This window comes from Coturnix japonica, chromosome 3, assembly GCF_001577835.2.
Source record: "Coturnix japonica isolate 7356 chromosome 3, Coturnix japonica 2.1, whole genome shotgun sequence".
Lineage (NCBI taxonomy): Eukaryota > Metazoa > Chordata > Aves > Galliformes > Phasianidae > Coturnix > Coturnix japonica.
The window spans coordinates 10171771-10195548 of NC_029518.1; the positions used below are offsets into that span (position 1 = coordinate 10171771).

Below are 23778 nucleotides of genomic sequence, written 5' to 3' on the forward strand. Positions count from 1 at the left end.
AATAATGAGATACAAGATAAGGAACTGAATGACAAATCTGATTGCTAACGTGGTTTGTTTTGACTTCCCCTCCCTAAAACAGGAAAAGTATGTTAAACTAGTGTAGTGTTCATAAATGGGGGATATACCCTATGTGTCCCACAAAATAAAACAGGGAAGTTGCTGGGCTGTGTTGACCCTATTTATGATATCATAAGTCACCAGCATATATACCTTCTGCTTTTAAATAACGCATTAGCTACTACACGGTTATGTTGGCACTTGGACTTGTTATTTGCAGCGTTTAATCCTTTGGTTCTTATGACTTGTGGTAATGGATCCAGTGTTGAGCAGCTGTCACAGCAGAGGTTTATAATGGACTGTTGGCCATGAAGAACGTTAGCGGCAGGTTTAGGTGGTGGCTTTCCCTAAGTGGGAGATTGCAGCTCAGTACAGTTGCCTCGGGCAGACTGCTGAAGGAGAAGGTGTAACCAGCCCTGGAGTGAGAATAACTTGAACAGGCAGCAATTACACTTTAACGGCTGTTTATCTCCTTTGAAGGCGGTAATGAGGTCCCTGGAGCCCACCTCCTTCAAACCTAAGAGCACAAAGAGAAGTAATCCCAGCTATTGCGGTCAGGCCTGGTTTTCCTTGGAGGTGTTCAAGGCCAGTTTGGACAGGGCCCTGGGCAACCTGATGTAGTAAAGGTGTATGTTTGGTGGCCCTGCCAGGCAGGGGGGTTGGAACTACATGATCCTTGAGGTCCCTTCCAACCCGGGTCATTCTGTGATACTGTGTGATTCTGTAACCTCCAGTACCTGATGCCACATATGCCCTGCTGTGAAGAAGGCTGTGATTGACGATACTTATTAAGGCCTCATTTTGCTGCATGAGCGCAGCCTCGAGCAAACGATTTTGGTAGGCCGGAATATCAGGGTAGGAGGTTTAAAAGGTTCTATATAAGAGTCTGGAAATATAAAATACAAGGTCTGGACAAGGAATCCCCCTGTGGCGCCAGTGGTAGCAGTGCCGCTGTGCTCCACAGAGCCTCCAATCCCGGGGGTTGGACTCGATCATCTCTAAGGTGACGCGCCACGCCAGCCGCACGCTGATTGGCTGGCGGCGCCGGGGTGGCGCGCGCGCGCCGGCCGATGGCGGGAGGCGGCAGCATGGCGGCCGAGGGGCCGCGGGAAGCGGCGTGGCCGGAGGGAGCGGGGGCCGAGGCGGGGTTCGTGCGCGCCGTGCTATCACTGCCCGAGAAGCCCGACACCACCGTGCGCTTCTTCGAGCGCGGAGAATACTACTCGGTGCACGGCGCGGACGCGCGGCTGGCAGCCCGAGAGCTGTTCCGTACGCGGGCCGTCATCCGGCAGCTGGCGGGCGGGACAGGTGTGTGCGGGGCTGGGGCGGCGGGGCGGCCAGAGAGGAACTGCCGGCACGGGAAGGGTCGGTGCAGTGCCGAGCAGTGCCGTGTAGTGCCGTGTAGTGCTTGCTCTCAAGCTGGTACTCGCCTGCGTGGTGTCTGCAGCAGAAAGCAGACAGGGGAAGCTGCCCACGGGGGTGGTGCAGCCACCGACCGTGGAGGTGCTCAGGAGCTGTAGAGGGACGTGCTCAGGGCACGGTGCGGTTGGTGATCCCAGGGGTCTTTCCCAACCTCTGTGATTCTGTGTTTCTGTGCTGCTCAAGTGCAGGTGATTCATCGGTTAGCAACGATAACATCCACGTGTGTGAACCGTCTATTCTTAGGCGATTGACTCACGATGGCCTGCAGCAGGGAATAACGTTTAATTATGTATTGCTCAAGATTTTCTCTATCTGCCTCTTTTTCCTTTCTGTTAATGATCTTCTGGTATGCGGAGGTAGAGCTTGTAGACATCAGATGTAAGACTTTGTCAGAAAGGCAAACCCTGCTGTTATCATTTGTTTCAAGTAGCTTGATATTGCAGAGCTTCTGCTTAACAAAATAAACTTGATTGGAACTGGTTTGTGATGAGTGAAACTTTATGCAGAGGCAATGGAAAGAGAACGGCACTGGGATATGTTTTGTGCTTCTTGGTATGAGTGATGGGCTGCTCCATTAGAAGAAAGAGATCTTAACGTGACAGTGTCCAGGCTGGGATCTGGAACACCTCCCACACCAGGGACGTGTATGGGCACCATTTCTGTGTCACGTTCAGTGCTCAGTTCACAGATGGAAGCTGTTCAAGCTTTAGTTTTAAAACATTCCACAATGGCCTTGTCTGGCGTCTCTGATTGAAAACTTTCTTCGTGCCTAATGTTAATAGTGAAACATTTGGGGTTTGTGTCATTTCATGGGTTTGATGTGATCTTTGGTATCAGACTAACATACGTATTGAAGGCTGTAAACTCTGCCTTAGGGTGGGGGGTTGATTACAGAGAACAAACACAACGAACGCATTCAAGCATCTTACAAGTTCCCCCTTACCCTCTCTCTTTTCTTGCCGTAGGAAATCAGAAACTGGAGAGTGTCGTGCTCAGTAAAATGAACTTTGAATCTTTTGTGAGAGATCTGCTGCTGGTTCGTCATTACAGAGTGGAAGTTTACAAGAATAAAGCAGGGAGTAAATCCGTCAAAGAGAACGACTGGTATTTAGCATACAAGGTACAACATTCTGCCTTTCCCTATGATAGGAACAGGGAAGGGGATAAAGAAATGACTCTTTGCTGCATCCCTTGGTTTGGAACAAGTTTCAGTGACTGCCTCTGGTGGTACAATGGTAGATTGTGCAGTAGGTTGTATATTGCTGTGCTTTTCAGCTGCTGGAGGAGCTCATCCAGCATCCTTCCCATAGGCTGCAGGTCTGAAGAAGCCGAAGGTAGTTGTTTCTGTAGATGATACATAAAATGTTAATGGTTTAAAAAGCTGTATGTTTTATATTAATGGTCTGTTCTTAGCGAGTCTTTGTTTTGTTCAGTTTTAACGAGTGTACCCTGTGTTTACACCTTCTTTAAAACTCCATTTCTCCTGCATGTAGGGTTCTCCAGGAAATCTTGCCCAGTTTGAGGAAGTTCTCTTTGCCAGCAATGACTTGTCAATGGCCATCGGGGTTGTGGGGGTGAAGCTGTCATCTGCTGATGGACAAAGAGTCATAGGAGTAGGGTATGTGGACACTACGCTGAGGAAACTGAGCGTCTGTGAATTCCCAGATAACGATCAGTTCTCAAACCTTGAAGCCCTGCTGGTTCAGCTGGGACCTAAGGAGTGTGTGCTGCCAGGAGGAGACACTGCAGGAGAGATGGGGAAGCTGCGGCAGGTAGGGGCAGGAGCTCTCAGGGTGTGCTTGTAGGCGATGAGCAGCTGCCCAATGGAAACCAGAGTTAATCGGTGACTGTATTTTATGGCAAACAGGTCATTCAGAGAGGAGGAATCCTGATTACGGACAGAAAGAAGGCAGATTTCACAACAAAGGATATTGTTCAGGATCTCAGTCGCTTGTTAAAGTCGAGAAAAGGAGAACAAATGAACACTGCTGCATTGCCAGAGATGGAAAAGCAGGTGAGCCCAGAGCACTGTTCGGTGTGCCCCTGTTTTTTTAGAAGCAGAGTGGTGTGTGCACCTGTTGTAAGGTGATCTCTACCCTTCCTGACCCTGCTCTGTGCTGGATTCCCATACCTCTGACAGTATGCATTCTGTTAAACTGCATTCTTGCTGAAGCCCTGGGCAGTTCTGCTCTGCATGAGCCTTCGTGTCCAAGGGTCCTGGAAGAACGTGAGACATCATGTATCTCTTTCAAGTAGTAAACTCTGGTAAACAAACTGACTGTTAACAAGAAGCACTTCCTATTCATAATCAATCTACCTGAGGACTGAAATATAATCCTTTGATTATTTTGCATATTTGAGAACAGAGTGCCGTTGAAGCTAATGCTTTTGTGATTTACATCATCTGACAGCTCAGTTATGATGTGTATTGCCCCGTCCCTGGAGGTGTTCAAGGCCAGGTTAGGTGGGGCCCTGGGCAGCCTGGTCTGTATTAAATGTGGAGGTTGTTGGCCCTGCCTGTGATGGGGAGGCTGGAGCTTCATGATCCTTGAGGTCCCTTCCAACCCAAGCTATTTTGTGATATGATATGTAGTGCCTGAATATCAGCTGAGCATGTTTGTTCTCTTAAGTCTGCTGCAGACAGTTCATTTACTTAAAGAGAAAACATATTTAAATTTAAGGCACCTCTCATTGTACCTTTGTAGTGGACATCCTCTGAGTTATTCTCCCCCAGTGTGATTTTGTAACAGGTTAAAATTGTTGGAAGTCTGTTACAACCAACCAAGTCAGTAATCATGCTCACTGTCTTTTGTGCTGGCATTAACATGTGTAAGGTCTTACAGTGAGCCAGATCAGATCCTTACTCCGTCTGTCTGTATCCATGAAACCATGTCCTCAAATGAGCCATGATATCTATCTGCCATAGCTTGTTTCTGTTCCTGGGCCAGAAATGTCCTGATAAGAGTTTTGGCAAGTTGGCGTGGCGTGCTCTTCACATCTTTGTTTATCAGATTAAGCAAGCATCTGGTTTGTTGTTCTTGCACCTACCTAGAAAGAAGCCGGAGTGCCCTAGAATAAAAGCGACAGATCTGCTGTATCCCTGTTTGAATTGTCGTAGCTCAGAGACTTTAGCTGGCTGTATTTCTATTGATTTTCTTTATTATCGAGTGCTCCACAGTTCAGTAATATTTCTAACTAGAATATGTGCTGTTCTTCTTTTCATTTTTTCAATCTTCAGGTTGCTGTTTCATCTTTGTCGGCCGTTATCAAGTTTTTAGAGTTGCTGTCAGATGACTCTAATTTTGGACAATTTGAACTGACCACTTTTGATCTGAGTCAGTATATGGTTCTAGATAATGCAGCTGTCCAAGCCCTCAACCTGTTCCAGGTAAGAAATGCATGCTTGGATTGATCTGTGTTTTGCAGTGTGCTTGTTTAGCTGCTTGATGAACAGTCACCGCTCCCCACGTCCTGATTAATGTCAGCTTCTGCTTTTTTATATGCTACCCAATGACTAGGTATGTTCCAGGAAGCAGAGTGTCGCTGCTTTAATACTGTGCCTTCTTTGATGGTGTTTGGTCTCATACAGAAAAAATGGGTCTGTTTTTAAGCAGTGAACTTGAGCACCAGTCAGTGGGTGTAAGTCAGTAAACTGAACTCTTTCTTTTCCTTTCCAGAGTTCTGTGGAAAATGCTAATAATACACAGTCTCTGGCTGGTTTACTAAATAAATGCAGAACCCCCCAAGGACAAAGACTCGTTAATCAGTGGATCAAGCAGCCGCTTATGGACAAGAATAGAATTGAAGAAAGGTAAAATTGTTGCGTGTTTGCTAGACTTTATGCAAGTTAGACTTTATGCAACTGTCTGACAGAAGGTTCCTTTTTCTTAAGCAAAATCCTGCGACCAAGAAATCAGTTTTTCACTTGTTAGCAATGGTGGCTGGAGGTGTTTGCATGCTATGCTCTCACACATTGTAGTTCAACAGAACAGAAAGTCTTCTGCTCAATGAGACGCATACTGACAGCTCACTGTTAGATAATTCACAATTACTACCTGTTAGAGAGGAACTATAATATGTTTTGGTGGTCAGATGACTCATGCTATAGTCTAAGGCGCTGCTTTCTTACTTAATACTGTATCTGGATGCCACTTCCAGTTTACCAGTGAAAGAAGAAAGTAAGCAGTAGTGATCTCTTCGTATTTCTAGAAGCTGTCTCCCTTAGCTTGAGACAGGGCAGTCTTACCGTGTCTTGTGCAGATATTGTGGCCCACATACAGTCTTCACCTTCCTTGCTGTTTCATACTGCTGCCTGTCACCCGTGTCAGCCTACCAGTAGAGAGCAGTATCAGTTAATACGAAGCTCTACAGCACACCCAGGATATTCTACTTTGGTCAGTTTGGGATCCTAAAATCCATGCCAATATGAATTGTATGGTTTTCTTGACTATAAGATTTGGAAATTAGTTACTCCCATTTGTGGTTTTCTTATAACAAAGAAAACGTTGGAAATTTAAACTGTTTTTGACAGTCTTGTTTGATCTTTATCATGCACCAAAAGTCTTGCAAGTCTGGAAGAAAGACGATGTTTGCTTTATGAAGTTGAGGTAGTGGACAGAAAATGTAACTTCCATATGGTTAATGTTGTCTGTATTTAGCAAAAGCTGTATTTAAAGGAGGAGGGGAGCACTTCAGTGGCATTAAGCTGTCGGTGAAGCTGGCAAAGTTTGGTGGATCCAATTATTGAGTTTGAAGGAGTTCATTGATGGCCTCCTGTACCTTGTCTAGTCACCAAATCACCTGGCTTCTGCTTTGTGAAATGTAGTTAGTTTTGGTCTGTTGTGCTTACGGACATTACAGTTGTGTACCTTTCAGCTTACTCAGCAGCATTGCTGTGCCATACATAGTCTGAATGCCTGCAGATAACAGCAGTGCATTTTGCTCAATAGCTGCTAGTGTACTGTCCTCCCAATCTTAACGCTGTTCAGTGTAGGGCTGTGCTTAATTAAAAGGAGCAAACATAATAAGACAAACCATTAGTGGGACTGATAAGAGGAATTTACAAGCCCAAATACCTTTTGAGAGATTTGTGGTTACAGGGTGGTTTTCTGTTTCTGAATTTAAGAATTCATAATTTCAACATGCTATAATTTAGAGCATATAGATCGTTTGAGAAGCAAACACCCAGACTTCTGGTCCAGAAAGAAAAACAGTGGTTCTTTTGTCATCCAGGTGGGTTCCCGATTATTTCTTAGCTTGAATGTGTTAAAGTGCTTCACTTAACACTAATGCACACCTCTCATTAAACTAGACTAAACTATATAGGTCTGACTGATGTTAGATGACTTTTTATTGGAGTAAGCCTGTTGTTACGGTTATCCAGGAAGTGTCTTTGCTTAACTTTGGTTTCTGTAGTATAGAGTTGGATGCCCGACAGTTCATTTCATAAGTCAGACTCTTGTAACCCCCTGCTAAGACCTGTAGATGGTGCAAGTCATCTTTTGGAGCTAAATTGATTTAACTTTCGGTAGTTTTTAAGCTGCTGTGTGTTACTGTATTTCCGGATAAGGAGAAATGGGTGTTACATCACTAATCCATATTAAACATCAATATGGTGACATCACAAATTAATGTATGTAGTGCATATGTTTTAGATAACATAATGTTTACCTCCTCAAACAGCTTCTAACTGGAGCAAAGAGAACAGAGGGTTCTGGTTCTTGTCTGTCTTGAAAAGCATGGTGTTCTACCCATGTCTGGCTGGTTTCCCAGGTATGCACAATCCAGCCTTGCTTTCACCATACAGTGAGTTCAGATGGCTGTTCACATGGAGCCTCCTGTCTCTTCTTGGAGTCAGCGTATCTCTGAAATTAAAAGGTAGCTTCAGAGACAGAAAGTGCAGATCATGTCCTGAATAGGATTCATTGTGTAACGTGCTGTAGTGAAGTACAGAGAGCAACTTCAGTATGTTTTGTATACTGGAAAGTTTGAGAGATGTGGGAGAATGTTCAGTAGCACTCTTCCTGTTCAACACTGAGGAAAACAAATATGCTGAATGTGCACATAGTTTCATTCAGAAAAATAAAACATATCTAGTGTTTGCACACAGCACAAACGTAAGATTCCTTGCAACTGATATCAGCCCCATTTTGAGTGAGAGCTGGGGCTGCAGGCCCTGAATTCCCTTCCCACTTAAGTTGGTCTGTGATAGGTTTTCACTGTTTTTGTGTTCTTTTTTAGCCTACAGCTGTTCCTGCAAAGTACTGCAGGCAGCCTGTGTTGCTTCAGTCATTTTGATTATCTTTGAAAGTACCTTTGGTACTTTTGCAAGTACAGGTCAGCGCTTGTCTAGAGCAGCAAACTGATTTCAGGCAGTTCAATTAGTGGCCTGCATCCGTGCTAAGGGAGGGGAGAATGTGACCAGCTTGGAGGTTTGTCTAAACAACTTAATTAGAACACGCTTTAACTAAACATTGGGAGTGCCTTTAGTGCCTGCAGAGACAGAGCTGAACCTGAGCTAACAGTAAGACAGGAGTATGATTTGATTTTTGTCATGGTACAATAAATGCTCTGCGTGAAAGAAGCTGTGATAACATAATGGCATTGGCTTTCCAGTAATGTTTCCCAGGACCTGCATTTGAGCACCCCCCAAGAGTGAAGACCCTTCAGCACCTCTGTGCATCTGTTACTATACTCAGTAACCCCCCCTCCCAGCACAATCCTGACGCTTAGACAGAACCTCCTGTGTTCCAGTTTGTGCCCATTGCTACTTGTCCTGGCACGAGGCGCTGCTGAGCAGAGCCTGGCTCTGTTGTCTTTGTACCTTTCCTTCAGGTTTTATAGACATGGATGGTTCCTCCCCAGCCTCCTCCAGGTTGAACAGCCTCAGCTTTCTCAGCTTCTCCTCACAGGAGAGGAACTCCTGCTCCCTGATGGTCTTGGTGGCCCTCTGCTGGATTCTTTCAGTATGTCCCCGAATATCCTTAATATCCATCTTTTCTAAGTGGCGTTTCAGTGATAAAATTGACTATAGTTAGCTTGAATGCTTAAACGGGAAAGCTGATCTTATTCTGCAGTCATAGGAAGACTTAACAAGTGGAGAGTGTGAGCTTTTTAGAAGGCTCTACTGTTCCGTGGCTGGGGAAGAGGAGTTAATACCTTTAAGATGTTCTTAAAAGTAATAGTTGAGCTTCTCCCATAAAATAATGCATTTCTCATTTGGTTTCATTATTAACATATTTTTTTCCTTGTGTTAGTTTAGTTATTTCCCATGAAAATGTCTGACAGAACGTGGGATTTTGAATTACTGCCCTGCAGTGGTGCTATCTTACTGATTCATGTTTGGATCCAAGTCTCATGGACTGATAAAAACCACCCTGTCCTTGTTCTGAGCACTGCTAGAAGTGTTCTTGTTGCTGTATGTACTACCGGTATTGGCTTTGAGTTACATCACCTGAGACTTTCAGTTTGCACATTTGAACAGCGAACTGTCTTGAAACAGGGATTTCACCTATGCCCTGGTGCAGTTTCCATAGTTATAATTGTTTCTGTTATCTTGGCTGCACTTCGTTTGGTCTGTGATGGAAAGTTCTACCTTGTTCCCCCCACTTCTCTCTCTTTCCTTTTAGCTTTTTTCCCCCCTGTCAGCTACGTGGGAGAAACAAGTTACCCAGTATTGTCATCTGTTGTTTGTTTGCAACTCTTCGCTGGATTTCGTCTTGATTTCTTTCCATGTTTCCTTTGTTCACTCAGCCATAAACTTTGTATTACAAAAAAAAAAAAAACAACCAAACACCCAAAAGCAAAAGCTGCCTTTCCCTCAATTTCTTTATTACTTGTGATCATTAGATGTGGCTTGTGTAACCTTAACATAGCTTTTGCTTTTCAGCAGCCTTGTATGTATTCCTACTGTATAGGAACCTGCTCTGCAAAATGAACATAAGCCTGTCAGCATTCTGCATACGGCTGGCATATACAGGAGGGAAAAACAGAACAGTGCGAGGAAGGTCATGAGATGTTAAGTCTAATTAGCATAGCTTTGGTAGAGGAAAATGGTGTCATGCGGATCTGAACTCTTTGAACCTGTCACTGTAGTGGACAGAGGCAAAAAGAAGTGAATAAATTAGGTATTTCAAAATGCCTTTGACAGGTTCTTTTGCAGGAGGGTGTTGAACAAGCTGAAAGAATTGTGGGATGAAAGAGATTTGTTTGTGTAGTATGATGTAAAAAAGCACAAGTGAATAAAAAAAGGCAAAAAAGGTGAGCTCATGAAAACCAAAATATAGTCCAGGTGGTTGGATAGAGCAGAGATTGAGATTTTAATCACTGGCTTTTATGATGCAAGGGAAGATTAATCTCCAAGTACATTCTGAGCTTTGAAATACCTGCTGAACACGTGTTGGCAGTTAGAAATGGTTTCACTTCAGTGCTGTTCATTAGATACCCACTATCTTTGGGTTTCTAATATCCTTGCTTTCTCAGCTTACACCTTGTTCTGGTTTTATTTGTTCTTTCATCCAGAATGTGCACAATGGATATACCCACGGTAAAAAGATGGATAGAAACTTGCTTATAAGCGTTCTAATTGCTGATGTAAAAGAATTGCATGCCATGTGATGCTGACCCTTACATCTCGTTCAATCTCACTTAGGTTGAATTTGGTTGAAGCCTTTGTGGGAGATACTGAACTGCGTCAGTGTCTTCAAGAGGATCTTTTACGCCGCTTCCCAGATCTTAACCGGCTGGCAAAGAAATTTCAGAGACAAGCAGCAACCTTACAGGACTGTTACCGAATGTATCAAGCTATTAACCAACTGCCTAACGTTGTACGAGCACTAGAAAAACATGAAGGTAATGCTGTTTTCAGTATTTTATAACACACTGAGACCGCCAAGGAATAGCATGTAGATTTCCAAAGATTATGTTTTTTCCTGTGAACTTCCATTGCAGGAGTAAAGCTTAAGGCATTCAAATTAGAACTGTGCTGGAAAAATACCAGTCAGGTACTTAAAAACAAAAGAGACTGTTGAGTGTTGGGTCCTGTAGTCTTTGACAGTGGCTTTTCTCTAAGAATTCTTAACCAATCACGTGCACGTGTATATTGCAGTTAAGGTGACTCGTCAGACAATACGATGTTTTTTTTGAAGACTCAGTTCTCAAATGTGCTTTGAGTTGTAATTAAAATATGTTTTTGTATTGTTTAAGCATCAGTGGTATCATGTGAAGAGCATAGAAAATACATCGATTACTATTTTCTTTTCTGGATATCGCCAAGAAAATGCAAAATAAGATGGAAAGAGGAATGTGATTCAATACAGCAACAGCCGTCCTAGCCTACCAGAGTTCATATTTTAATAGAAGGCCACTAAGTTGGCAATCCCTTTGTGAAAATCAAGCAGCGAAACCTTAAAGATGAGGAGTTCTTGAAGTAGTATGGTTACAGATACTTCCTTTAGTGTATTTGAGCAGATACTGAGTGAGGTTATCCAGTACCTCACGCTTTTCTGTACTGTAGGTTTCTGACTTCAAATTATGAATCTTCTAAAAAAACACATCAGAAACTAAAGGTATTTTTGGGTACTGCCTGTTACTTCCAAAAGCAGTTAAAAATCTTAAAGCTGTGAAAGAACTGATAGATACATAAAGTATATATGTACTTTGATACAGGGGCTGTGCTGCACTGAGTTGGCTTACTTGTGTTCTCCCTTGGGCTTTTTCATACAGACTGCTTGGTTTTTGCCTTGGAGCTCCTGGATTTCCATCATCAGCATTTTAAAATGCTCTCTTCCTGTCTTTGACTCTTTCTGTTAGGTGTCATTTGGATCAGTAGAGTTTCTTTGTCTTAACACTGAGGTATGAAAACAGTCAAATTTTACAAGCTTTGAGAGGAAACCACTAAGCTCACTGTATGCATGAATTCCAGGACTGCAAGAGGTTCTGTGTGCCTTAGTAGGGCGTTCACCACTGGTATATCTCAATAATTTCAAATAAGTGGAATGCCTCCTTTTTATTTTAGCTATACATCTGCAGCTGCACCACAGAGAGATTGGCAATGATTGCCTTTCGCCCAGTATGAAGCATTGCTTTGTTGAGATGTTTGTTTTAATGGATGATGGTGTGGGGTACTGAGTGAAGACCATCTTTTATTTTTTAGACAGAAGAAACCTGCAATAGACAGGAAAGGACACTGAGTCATCAAATCGTTTTGCTATTGCTGGCAAAAGGAAGCCTTGTTCATTACTCAGATTGCTGGGCATAAAATCTAGGTACTTAGATGTCTATCTTTAAGAAGCTGCCAAGGCATCTTCCTTCTCATTTCAGACTGGCACTCAATTTTAAGCCTGCAAATATGCAGGGTGTAGGACTTGTGTGCTGTGTTCTGGATGGAGTTTTACCGTGTTACATACAGTATCTTATGAATACCTCCTGATTGCTTTGGGAAATATGTATTTTTTTATTATGCATTGTAATGCTGATCATTCCTTGACTGTTGTACCGTTGTATTCTGAGCACTTTTCTGTCTGTAATTACACTGAGACTTGCTTGTAAACTTTACTTCACCTCCGTTAGCTCAGTTTTCAAGGACATTTAGTTACATTCTTTGTTTATTTTCTCCAGTTTCCTCTGTTATCTTCCACTCTGTATATATTAGTGAATTTCATAAGCAACTTCCTTTTGTTTGTATGTTAATATCATTAATGCCCACATCTTCAAAAGATTAATGCCTGTACAAGCCCCGGAGGAACAGTGCTGCTAATGATTCTTTCCAGCTCATTCATCTTTTGCAAGTTATGGGTGTCCTCTTTATCTGCCTGTTAATCGCTGTAGTAATCATGAATCTTGTACCTTAGCATCTTGTGTGACAACACTACTGAGAAGTCGAGACGAGGTCTGTGGATTTCTTTTTGTCTCAAAGACAGACTTTATGGTACGCAGGCACAGTCCACTTTCAGTAAAGCTATATTCTCCTTTGCACCATGTTCTTTTCATAAGACCTTTTGTACAATCAAAATGACAAACTGAAGTCATTCTGCTTTTCTTGTTCCCCCTCAGTAGAACAGTGTTGATTTCCATATTGCTGCCTAGCTAACTGTACAAATGTTTTAAGTTTAAAGTGTTCTATAGCTGCGCTGTTTATCTTGGGTAGATGAATTCTGGTGAAGCTGTGAAATATTGTGAATGTTTTTTCTTGTTCTTAACAGGAGCTCACCAGATGTTGTTGTTGGCAGTGTTTATAACACCTCTTAATGATATCCACTCCGACTTCTCAAAATTTCTGGAGATGATAGAAACAACATTGGATATGGATAAGGTATGAGCTGCCATGGGTGAGCAGGTTTACTTTGCTATTAAAGTTTCTTATTGATCTTCAGAATGTGCTCCACACTCACTAAATTAATTGATCGTCTGTATAAGTTGTTAGATTAGTCACGGCACGTACGAGGAGTCATATTAATCTTAACAGTTGGATATCTTAATTACATAGCCAATGAAAAAGTGCTTTGGTTACATGGATGCTGTGGACCTGAAGCTTGTTTTCAAAAACCTCATCAGTGTTACAAGTGAGGAAGTTACTTGGCCACTTCTTTTGCTTTTTGTCTCATAATTTCAGTATTACTGTGATGTCTGAAATCCAGGATGTAGCCAGAGTGTGCTTCTTACATATTTCTCTGCTTTGTTGAGTTCAGGAGATATGCTTCTGTTTGGTGAGAGAGTCTTCATAACTAACAGTTAGTTTGGAAAACGACTGACCTTGATACAAAGGTGAAGCTTACTTGGCAGTGTGAAGAAGTTTCTTACTAGAGAAAAAGCAACTAAAATTAATTAATCCTCTCATCAGTACCAACTTATAAAACGTTACTGCAGGTAGAACTAATTCTGCAAGCAAAACTGGCTTCTGTTCCAGAGAGAAACTGGCCAAAGAAAGGAGATTTACTGCTCCTTAATCTCCACCAGAAAGGAGGGCTAGGTACAGATAAATGCTTTGTTGTTGTATAGCACTGAACACTTGTTAGTGGTTACTGAAAGAGTGTCCAAGTTTTTGGTGCAGTTTATCATCTTTGTCTGATGTATTTGTTGGAGAATTGGAGTGATGCACTCATGTTTTTCTAGTGTCTCTATTTCCCGTGCTTGCTCAGACACTTGCTTGATGTTTGTTGCTGACAAGATGCTTCAGTCATCTTGGTAAAACCTGGGATTGCTTTTAGGATTGTCATAATTGTCAATCTCAGCTGACTGTGGAAGGATGAGCTCTACCTGACTGCATGCCAAGGGCAGGCACAGCCATTTGTTGTACTTCAGGAGAACTACACTGACCTTAAGAAGCGTTCATTTTTTTTCACCAAGTGAAAGAAGTGCCCTTTTATTTTTTTCTTTGTGCTTCGTATGCATTCATCAGCTGTGTTTGATACTCCTTAAGGCTGCTTGACTGACGAGTGGCTGTAATTGATGATGTATGCTAATGAAGACATTTATAGCTATCTACTAGTTACAGACCATCTGTTGATGCCATTTGTGTGCCCTGGAAGTCTGTATTCTTTCAAACAAGCAGTTGTTTCAGCATTCACCCAGCTCTTCCCATTTCTTTTCAACTTGGGCTTAAAAGATATTTCATCGTTCTTCTACATAGGTTAGAGAGTCAGTTATTTTTAACCAAGTCCCGTCGGACCCCTTGTTGAATTTGTGGTTGTTTTTCCTTCAAGATACTGGGATCAATTAACGTGGCTACCAGTAAACCGACATTGGTTTTGTGAAGAGTGAACCTTCTGCATAGGAATCTACAAACTTGAACGTTTGGCTTTCGGTTCCTCTTAGATGTTTCGGGTATTCATACAAAGCGCTGAGCTCTGTTCTGAGTGTGATTGAAGGACAAGTTGTCATAGCAACTAAATTATGCCAGTAATCTATTCAGGGTAAGCATTCTAATATAAAAAGAAACATCTGAGTTCAGAAAGTGTGGGATGTGGTTATTCATTTACCTGGCTGTTTAAAAAAAAATACGGGGTTGAGAAGCCATCACTTCCACTACTGCATTTCTTAGATCCGTGAGGGGCTGTTGGAAATGATCAGCTCCAACCTTCACGTCAAGTTGGGACAATGTCAGGATTTGTTATTGCTTTCGTTACACAGCATTTTGATTTCAGTCTTAAGAGCATGGCCCTTTACAGAAGGACTTGCTTATCAAATTAGGTAGCTAGCTCAGCATAGCACCAGAGTCTGCAGATCATTGACTGTCACCTCATTAAATCGAGAAACACTTGGAACCGAGATTTACTTATTTCACATAATGAACATATCCAGGCATCAAACTGTCATCAGTTCTGGGTTATTAGTCTGACCTGTCATGACAAGACTTGGCATTCTTGGCATTTTCAGCCTGTTCTTTCTGTTTCAGAACCAGGATCTGCCCTATAAAAGCAGGAATGTTCCACTGTGCGTTCTGTCATAAATATTCATATCTGTTCTTTTTGCAGAAATATCAAATAACAGCCCTATCAACAGGGCCATAACATGGGATGAATTTGTTTATGCTGCTTTCACAATGTCTGCAAGATTCAAGAGGGATCTCTAAAATCACATACATGTGTGGTGGCCACATATCTGGTTAAACAGCAGGAGAACATCACTGCAGTGTGTTGGCATGCAACAAAGCCACAACCGAAACAGGAGGCTGCGTGAAATGCACAGAGAAAGCAGGCAGTGAGGGAGATTATGCTTTTTATTACTGCCTCATTTGTACAAGTTGTTTGTTGTTTTTCCCTCTAGGTGGAGAATCATGAGTTCCTTGTTAAGGCTTCTTTCGACCCCAACCTGACGGAACTGCGAGAGAAGATGAATGAGCTGGAAGAAAACATGCAGGCCTTGTTAAAGAGCGCAGCCAAAGAGCTTGGTAGGGGATGGAAGTACCTTTATTTCTTACTTCCTTTTAATTATTTTATTATTTTGAGACCAAGTGATGATGGTATTTGATTGGGTTTTTTTCTTTTCATCTGAAAGGTTTGGAAGCTGGTAAAAGTATCAAACTGGAGTCAAATTCACAGCTTGGACACCACTTTCGAATTACTTGCAAGGAGGAAAAGGTTCTGAGGAACAATTCAAAATACAAGATAACTGATACACAGAAGAATGGTGTGAAATTCACAAACAGGTACGAGGTAATGCTGGTCACCTTTCCACCCTGTTGTGAAAACAGCAGTTATTACTCTGTCTAGTTCTTCCAATAAGCAGTTTTTTGTACATCTTGAATGGCTGAATTTTCACCTTTTTACTTGGCTCACAGATTGGTATATTGAGCGAGACAGAGAAGTCATGCAGTTTCTGTTAAAAGCACATGCCTGCCTTCCCCATTTTCTTTGCCAACTGTTAGCTATTTTTGTTCATCTGACTTGGGCTAATTTATCAGTTTTAGCTGCACCTACCCGTGTAATTGCATTCAGTGTGAGTGTTTTATTTCAGCTGAGAAGAGCTATTTGTGTTTATCACCAAACATGACATCCAGCAGTTTTCTTGGTAATCATCTGTTCCAAATTATGCTGTAATCTCTGTTGGTCATAAGTATTGGACTTGTGTTCTGAGGTTCTGTAAGCTATGGGAGAGTCTGGACATCCCTGTCAGCCATAGGGTTTGGGTGGTGCTGTGTGGAGCCCTGGGCTGGATTCAGTGATCGCTGTGGGTCCCTTCAACCCAGGGCGTTCAGTGATTCTATTCTATGAAGCTATGAAACAGTTGCTGCTGGAGTTACCATTAGAGTTTCTTGCTAGGAGGCCGGACAACAGAGTGCATCACAACCTCTAAATGTTGCCGTTTTGTTCACAGCAAGCTGAGTGCCATCAATGAGGATTACATAAAGAGCAGAGAAGAGTATGAAGAGGCGCAGGATGCAATTGTTAAGGAAATTATTAACATCGCTTCAGGTGAATACATCAGTGTTGATATGCATGGCAGTCTGGAATGCTGGGAGGTCTTGCTATTACTCTGTAAGCCCTTATGCAGAGAAAGACCTTAACCTTCCTTAGAGAATGTGAGGAAAATGGGTTTAAGGCTTTAGTCTGTGGTTGAAGGTATGAAATATGTTGTCTTATGGTCAGACCTTTCCCCGGAATTGCGACAGATAAGCAGAGATGGGACACGTGCAAATACTTCTCCCATAATAGGGACAGAAATAAGTCCATAGAGGCCTCATCTGTCATCCTCTTGCCTCCTCGACTGTGGGCATCCCCACCCTAATAGCAAGCTGAGTAGAAGGCAGAAAAAAAACAAGGAACTGAGGAACCTTGAGGCTGTGCAGGATGCTGAAGAAAGAATATTATGCCACAAAAGATCAGGTTACTCATTGATTACATGGCACAATAAACAGCTATTGTTTTCCAAATTAATGTTCCTCTATTTTGTTCTAAGATTACCTCCCTATCGGGTATTCTTTGCCATCCTTTACCAAAAGGAGGAGACGCGCCAGGCAATGTCAGTCAGGAGGATTCTGTAAATACTTTCTCTCCCAAAGGCACAAGTTCCAGCAGAACCGGTCTTAGGGCTTTGAAAGGAGAAGTGGAAAGTGAAAGCACTAATTAGTATGAATCAAAGGCCAAATGTATTAAAGATAGGAAAGCACTTCTTAAGATGAATGTAAATATGTTTCATTGTATTAAGTTACTGTGGAAATCTTTGACCTATCACAATATAGAACTCCCAAGTATATTGCAAAAGACTTTTTTTGTGTATGTGTCATGATCTTCAAGTCTTCAAGTGGTGCTTGTGGGTAAAGTTAAGTTTGTATATCACCTCTTTCACATTTCTAACTGTGCTGAATTTGTCTCTCTGTAATCACAAACAGGTTATGCAGAGCCAATACAGACCATGAATGATGTAATAGCTCAGTTAGATGCAATTGTCAGTTTTGCTCATGTGTCAAATGGAGCACCAGTGCCGTATGTTCGTCCTGTCATTCTGGAAAAGGGGCAAGGAAGGATTGTGCTGAAAGGTGCCAGGCATCCCTGCATCGAAGTGCAAGATGAGGTGGCCTTCATCCCCAATGATGTTACATTTGAGAAGGGCAAGCAGATGTTCCACATCATTACTGGTAAATGTTTGTTACCTTTTTCACGTAGTACTTTGGTTTTAAATGTTTCAAGTATTTCCAATAATGATGCCTTTTAAAACAAAAGGGAAGGGAGGCTGCTGGGATATTAGGAAGTAAGAAAAGTCATCCTTAATGCATCTATTTGCTTTACTGAAAGTCTCTTAGCAAGCCAGACAGCCTCAGGAGCAGGGGAACCTAACCCTCCTGAGGTGAATTGGAAAATTCCATGAGGCATCAATTGTATTTTAGCTGTGTAGGCATCTGCTGTAGGCAAGATTTTAAACACCCACTTTGTTAATGTTTTCTTTGTTCGGTGTGAGTCAATTTACAATGCAAAGTGTGTTTTAATGACCGTGCTTTTTTTTTTTTTTCTTGCTTTTCCTAATCTCTGGTGAAATTAAGAGAATTTTACTATACAGGAAAACCTTTTTAGTGTTTATACTTTTAATTGAACTTTAATTTCCACTCAGATATGCTTACCACATTCTGAGTAGCAATGATCTGAAATTAGAGAGTGATTAATGAACACTTCTAAAATGATCAAAAAGAGAAACTAAGAATGTGAATAAATGCATGGCAGCACTCTTGTTTTTCTGGTTATGAAAGCGTAAAATTGGTTTTAATGATCAGTTTGTTTGGAGAGCACTTTTTGTTTCCTTTGTGCTTCAGTTAAGCTCTAATTGTATAATACATGTTTTTGATGATTCAGAATCCATTTAGATTGTAATTTAAATCACCGGGAAGCTTGAACCCAGTCTGTTAAGTAAACTACTTCGTTTTTGTGGACAAATAGTGATTGTTGTTTGAAGTAAAAGCAAATTATTTATCTTCTTAAGCAGCAATACTAATGACTTTACGATTAAAGCTTGTTAGTTCTAGGTATGAATGTGCATTTTAGATGACTACTCACACTTCTGAAATCTCACAAAGCTTATGAAGCCCTTCATTCCTCCCTTCTTCCAAAAAAAAAACAAAGGAATGCCCATCAAAACAGTAACCCTTAGTAGTAGTGGCCCTCTGAGCTACACCTGTTAGACAAGTCTTTGTCCTGACAAAAGAGTAAGTTTATATGCTGTGTTTTTATTTTTTTCCAGTTTTAACACCTGTTCTCCTTTAAAAGGAGTGTTGAATGGTAAAAGATAACGGCTTTAAGTTCCTTTGCAAAATTTCTTTTGCAGGCCCCAACATGGGTGGAAAGTCAACATACATCCGGCAGACAGGAGTCATTGTTCTTATGGCCCAAATTGGGTGTTTTGTACCGTGTGACTCTGCTGAAATAACCATTGTGGATTGTATCCTGGCTCGTGTAGGAGCTGGAGACAGTCAGCTGAAAGGTGTGTCGACTTTCATGGCTGAAATGTTGGAAACTGCTTCAATCCTTAGGTAAGTCCTCAGCTTCTTTAATTTCATTGATTGGGGGTCAATTGGAAAGGATGCGCTCAGGGAATGTTGTGTCTTACGTTGGTAAGATTTTCTCTTATGTAGGATCTGGGGTCTCGAGTCCGTTCCAGCAGGACTGTAAGTTCTTGAAGTAGCCTATTATTTATTTCAGCATTCAGTCACAGCTGCTACCAGGAGGCCAAAGTCTAAATGGGCCAAAGAAGCTCTAACTTGGAACATTTTGTGACAGTACATGTACTTTATTCATGTGCTGTCATGTAGACAGTTGTTGTCTTGTACATGATGTTGTGCTTCTGCAGTATGATTTGTGGTAATCCGGTATCTGGAGTTTATGCTTTGCTCAAACTTCATTCTTTTCTGTTTTAGGACAGCATCTGAAAACTCTTTGGTAATCATTGATGAGTTGGGAAGAGGAACTTCGACCTACGATGGCTTTGGCTTGGCGTGGGCTATTTCAGAATACATTGCTAGCAAAATCGGTGCTTTCTGTATGTTTGCTACGCATTTTCATGAACTGACAGCTCTTGCCGATCAAGTTCCAACAGTAAATAACCTACATGTCACTGCTCTAACCAGTGACGACACACTGACAATGCTGTACCGTGTCAAGGCAGGTAAGACTTTATAAATAGTGAAAACGGTGAACTTCATTCTTCCCTGAGAGAGGGAGGAAGAAATATTGGTGGAAAGGAATGTGAAAAGTTATTTCATGTATAATACTCCAAGCGTAGGTTTTATAGTAGACATGCTGACGTGCTCTTTATGGATAGATAATGTGCATGGCAGGGGCTCTGTCCCATCTTAGGACACAGCTGGTAATGGCAATGATTACTTGTTAAGTTTTCTGTGTTCTTTCTCACACTCAAATTGATGCTTTCATAGTTGCTCTTTCTCAAGGGCAGAAAGAAGGGCTCCAAAATGTTCCTTTCTGTTTTCCTAGATTTCTTCTGAAATCGAGTTATTTTTTGTAAGACGTACAGAAAGGATTTCATCATCCTTGAATGTTCTCTTTTTTCTAGAAGGAAATGAACACAACTTTTCTCTGCTGGCAGTTTTTCAGTAATGTCTGTTTCATCATAGTTAGTTATTGAAGAAAGTCATGGCTCAATTTGTGCAGTAGTTTGATACTAGAAAAGTTGCATGCTTCAGTTTTCAGGTAATGGCGTTATAATACAATAACAAGTAGCTTCTTTCTGCTTTTGAATCCATGCAATAATACCTGCCCTTCAATTACTTGTGAACTGCTGCTAATTTTACACTCACCTCTGACTGTAGTTTTGCAGTTAGATTTCAGACCCTGCTCTCTGAAGCTAAGAGAGCAAGAGCAATAAATGAACAACCAGAAGCGCTGCTGTCTTGAGCTCAGCAGAGAATCTCAGATCTTGCTGCCGTCTTCTTTCTCTTAACTCTCTCCTTGTGAGCTCTCTCTTTCGAGATCTTAAGTGGCGTCTGTTCTCCTTTCTGTACATGCAGTTTTCTAGGCAAGATCCAGACATTGTTCCTGGTCTGTTGGTGGCTCTTCAGTGCCCTCCTCCTTTTTTAAACCTGTATCAATTCACCCCTTCCCATTGGTGAAAGCCTTGTTTAATACTTTTCTTTGTACAGTTTTCCCAGTTTTAGTCCTTCGTGTCTTTTCTTTGAGCTTGAAGTGTTTTTTTCCATTAGTCCAATTTTTTGGATGTGCTATTGAGCATAATATCTACTGAAACCTCAATCAGATTAAATGTGATATTTGAAGATGAAGATTTCATAACACCTGATCTGAATTTGGATGCCTTTTGTCTAAGGCTCTGAGTTTAGCTTTGTGCTTTTTCTTTGCCTTTTCTTCAATTATCCAATATTTAACCAATGATTAGTTGTAATTTAAAATGTGTAATTGATTTATTATAACTTCTTGCTGGAGACCAGAACTAAAAGGACAGAGTAATATTTGTGGGTGGCCAATTAAAGCAAAAGTGATGTAAATGAATGGAGCTGGCAGATTGTACCAGGGGGCTTTTGATGTTGAAGTGAAAATGGTTTTATGTAACCGTGTATAACTGACATATTCTGAGCAAGCGTGAGAATTTCCGTTCTCAACCCAGTGTTACGAACAGGGTATTAATTGAAGTAAGTGTAAACTTAGAGATGAAAGGGTCTGATATAATTAAACTCTTCCTGGAAGCTGCGCGGTACTGACGCAGAGGAGGAGGAGGAGGATTGAGAATGCACCAGAGTGTTTTTTATATATGGGTCTAAATGCACTTCTGATATCTTTTTATAAATGGTGCAGTTGATTATTTTACACAGGTTGTGCTGATGCACTGTAATTTATATATATATATATATATATTTATATAGCTCAGTTTCATTCATGTGCGAGAGGGAAATTCTTTCTGCCTGGAGAGCATGTTCCCATTTCTCCTCAAAGGACTTTGGTAGCTCTGCAATGACTGTTTTAAGAGAGCTTAATTTAATGAAGCATGTTCTTAATCTGTGTTATCGTATCATATATAGCCCAAAACCAGACCAAAACAAAATGGTGTGAAAACCAAACCGCACATCACACACATTCTCCTTCAGAACAGAGAATCATTACATGTTAGTTTGTGTAATCTCTGTGTAGGCCAGTTGTCTCTTGAGAACTCTTTACAGGTTGTTTTTCTCTCCTCCCAGGTGTTTGTGACCAGAGTTTTGGAATACACGTAGCAGAACTGGCAGCTTTCCCAAAGCATGTGATAGAAAGTGCAAGAGAGAAAGCACTGGAGCTGGAGGAGTTTCAAGACATTGGCAGGCCCAAGGAATCTGAAGGAGAGCCAGCAGCCAAGAAACGCTGCAGAGAAAGAGAGGTTTACTAACAGCATTTTTTTTCCCATTTGTTTACATGGGGAAGCTTGGATGAAATACCATCAGGACTCAGATTTCCCCAAAGCAGCACGTGCTGTCTTACTTCTTGCTTTGCCTTTTCCCGAGAGGCTCTCTGTGCCTTTCTTAACATAAACTTACAAATCCACAGATCTCAGTTCTGGCTGGAGAAGTTGGTGGCTTTGTAACTCGTTTATCATTTTTATACAACAGTTGCAACCTTGCCCCATTATGTGGAAGCCTTGAAGCGTTAATCCACATCCAAAGCACTTTCTACACTCAATAACACTTTGCTTTAGGCAGAGGCTGCTCCTTTATTCTCAGTTTTGGTGGTCCATGCATGTGTTCTTGCCTCAGTAAGAATCTCATGTTACTGGTGAATGATCTCTGGTTTGTCCTTCCCGTTGGCATTAGGAAGTTCCCCTCCAGCTGCATCAGCAGCACTATGACCAATATACCAACTTGTTAGGTGTCACAGTGAAGTATTTTCCAGTTCATTTGGATCTGGCTGCATGATTTAAAATTGCTTATAAATTAAGCAGAAGTGGCAAATGCTCTGACAAATACAGTGCCATGTTTTATTCTTTAATAGCTCATAATATATTTGATAGTAAATAATAGATCATAAGCTCTCGAGGCACAAAGCGTTAGAGGTCTTTTCCAGGCAATTTGTCTGCCTTTATTCACATCATGTTCAAAGAGACAGCCCTGCTATTATATTTCCAAGTGCTTTGGAGACTCCTGCACTGAAAGCACTCTGCATCAGTTCTAAATATTAAAATCAAAGTACAGATGCTTTGTAGTAGAGTATTACCATCAACAATACAGAGGACTAAGCAGAAATCTGTGTTCTGGCCAAATTGTTTCTGATACAGGCATCCTGAACGTTGTCCATTGACATGTTTGTTCTCACTATTCAAATTGTTTAGAAGTTGTACTTTGCCTATTTGTGTAAAAGCATATGCATGAAGCTTAATTATCATCTCTTCTCAGTGGTGACAGCCGCTCTCCAGTTGCTTGGTAACTGTTTGCTCTATCTTTTTGCATATGGGAATGTTGATTCAGGTTTACAGTTCATCCAAAAAGTAACATGGCCCTTCCCAAGCAATTACTGCTCTAGCAATCTTTTTCTGACCTGGTTACATGATGGAATTAAATGTGAAATATGCATAGGAGCTCTCGGTGTTAAAATTAGTCTCTGTCGAGCAACTCATAGTTTTTGCTCATGGATTGAATGGGGAAAGAACCCCAAAAACAGTATAACTGGATTATACACAATAGCAAGTGCAAAAATAATAGGGTTTTGTCTCTGAAAAGCTACTGATGCTGAATAGGACTTTGTATCTTTGGTACAGTTTGGAAATCTCCTGCTTGCAGTGTAACCATTCTTTCTGTCTTCTTTCCCCCATCCCTTCCCCTCACTCTGTTTTAGGAAGGAGAAAAGATCATTCAGGATTTTCTGTGTCAAGTGAAAGCGCTGCCCCTGACGGATATGTCAGAAGAAGACATCAAAACCAAGCTGAAGCAGCTGAGAGCCGATGTGTGGGCAAAGAACAACAGCTTCGTCAATGAAATCATTTCCAGAACAAAAGTTATGCCATGAAAGATGTAAGAACAGGATGTGTCTCTTGAATTTTTTGCTTTAATCGACTGCAAGAACTACCTTTTTTTTTGTCTTCTAGTTCTTACTTGCAATGCTGTTTTGTATGGATTTATGTAGGCTTTTTGCTCTTGGGTTCTCTTAGAAATTTTCAATAAAATGCTTTTTTTTTTTTTGTACTGAAAGAGTTACTTAAAGCATGTAATCTTTTGCCAGAACAGAAGCGTGCTAGTAAGGATGACCCCTCAGATAGCAATTAACTGCCACAGCCTTGAAAAACGACGTCCAATACACAAAATCTTTGTCCCATACACTGATGTTGATTAATTCAGTGAACTTTCAGTAATGCTCTATTAGTGCTCCATTAGAAAAAATC

General features: G+C 41.4%; 1 protein-coding gene across 1 annotated transcript; it reads left to right on the forward strand.

Annotated features, from left to right (window-relative positions):
- The first annotated feature begins 1122 nt into the window (after positions 1 to 1122).
- Positions 1123 to 23589, forward strand: MSH2 (mutS homolog 2). The gene is made up of 16 exons (XM_015856944.2): positions 1123 to 1368; positions 2448 to 2602; positions 2976 to 3254; positions 3350 to 3496; positions 4721 to 4870; positions 5160 to 5293; positions 10133 to 10332; positions 12684 to 12793; positions 15247 to 15370; positions 15478 to 15628; positions 16297 to 16394; positions 17312 to 17557; positions 18736 to 18940; positions 19325 to 19572; positions 21614 to 21786; positions 23235 to 23589. The coding sequence occupies exons 1-16, from the start codon at positions 1131 to 1133 to the stop codon at positions 23403 to 23405; spliced, it is 2829 nt and encodes a 942-aa protein (XP_015712430.1). The 5' UTR covers positions 1123 to 1130; the 3' UTR covers positions 23406 to 23589.
- Positions 23590 to 23778: the final 189 nt, after the last annotated feature.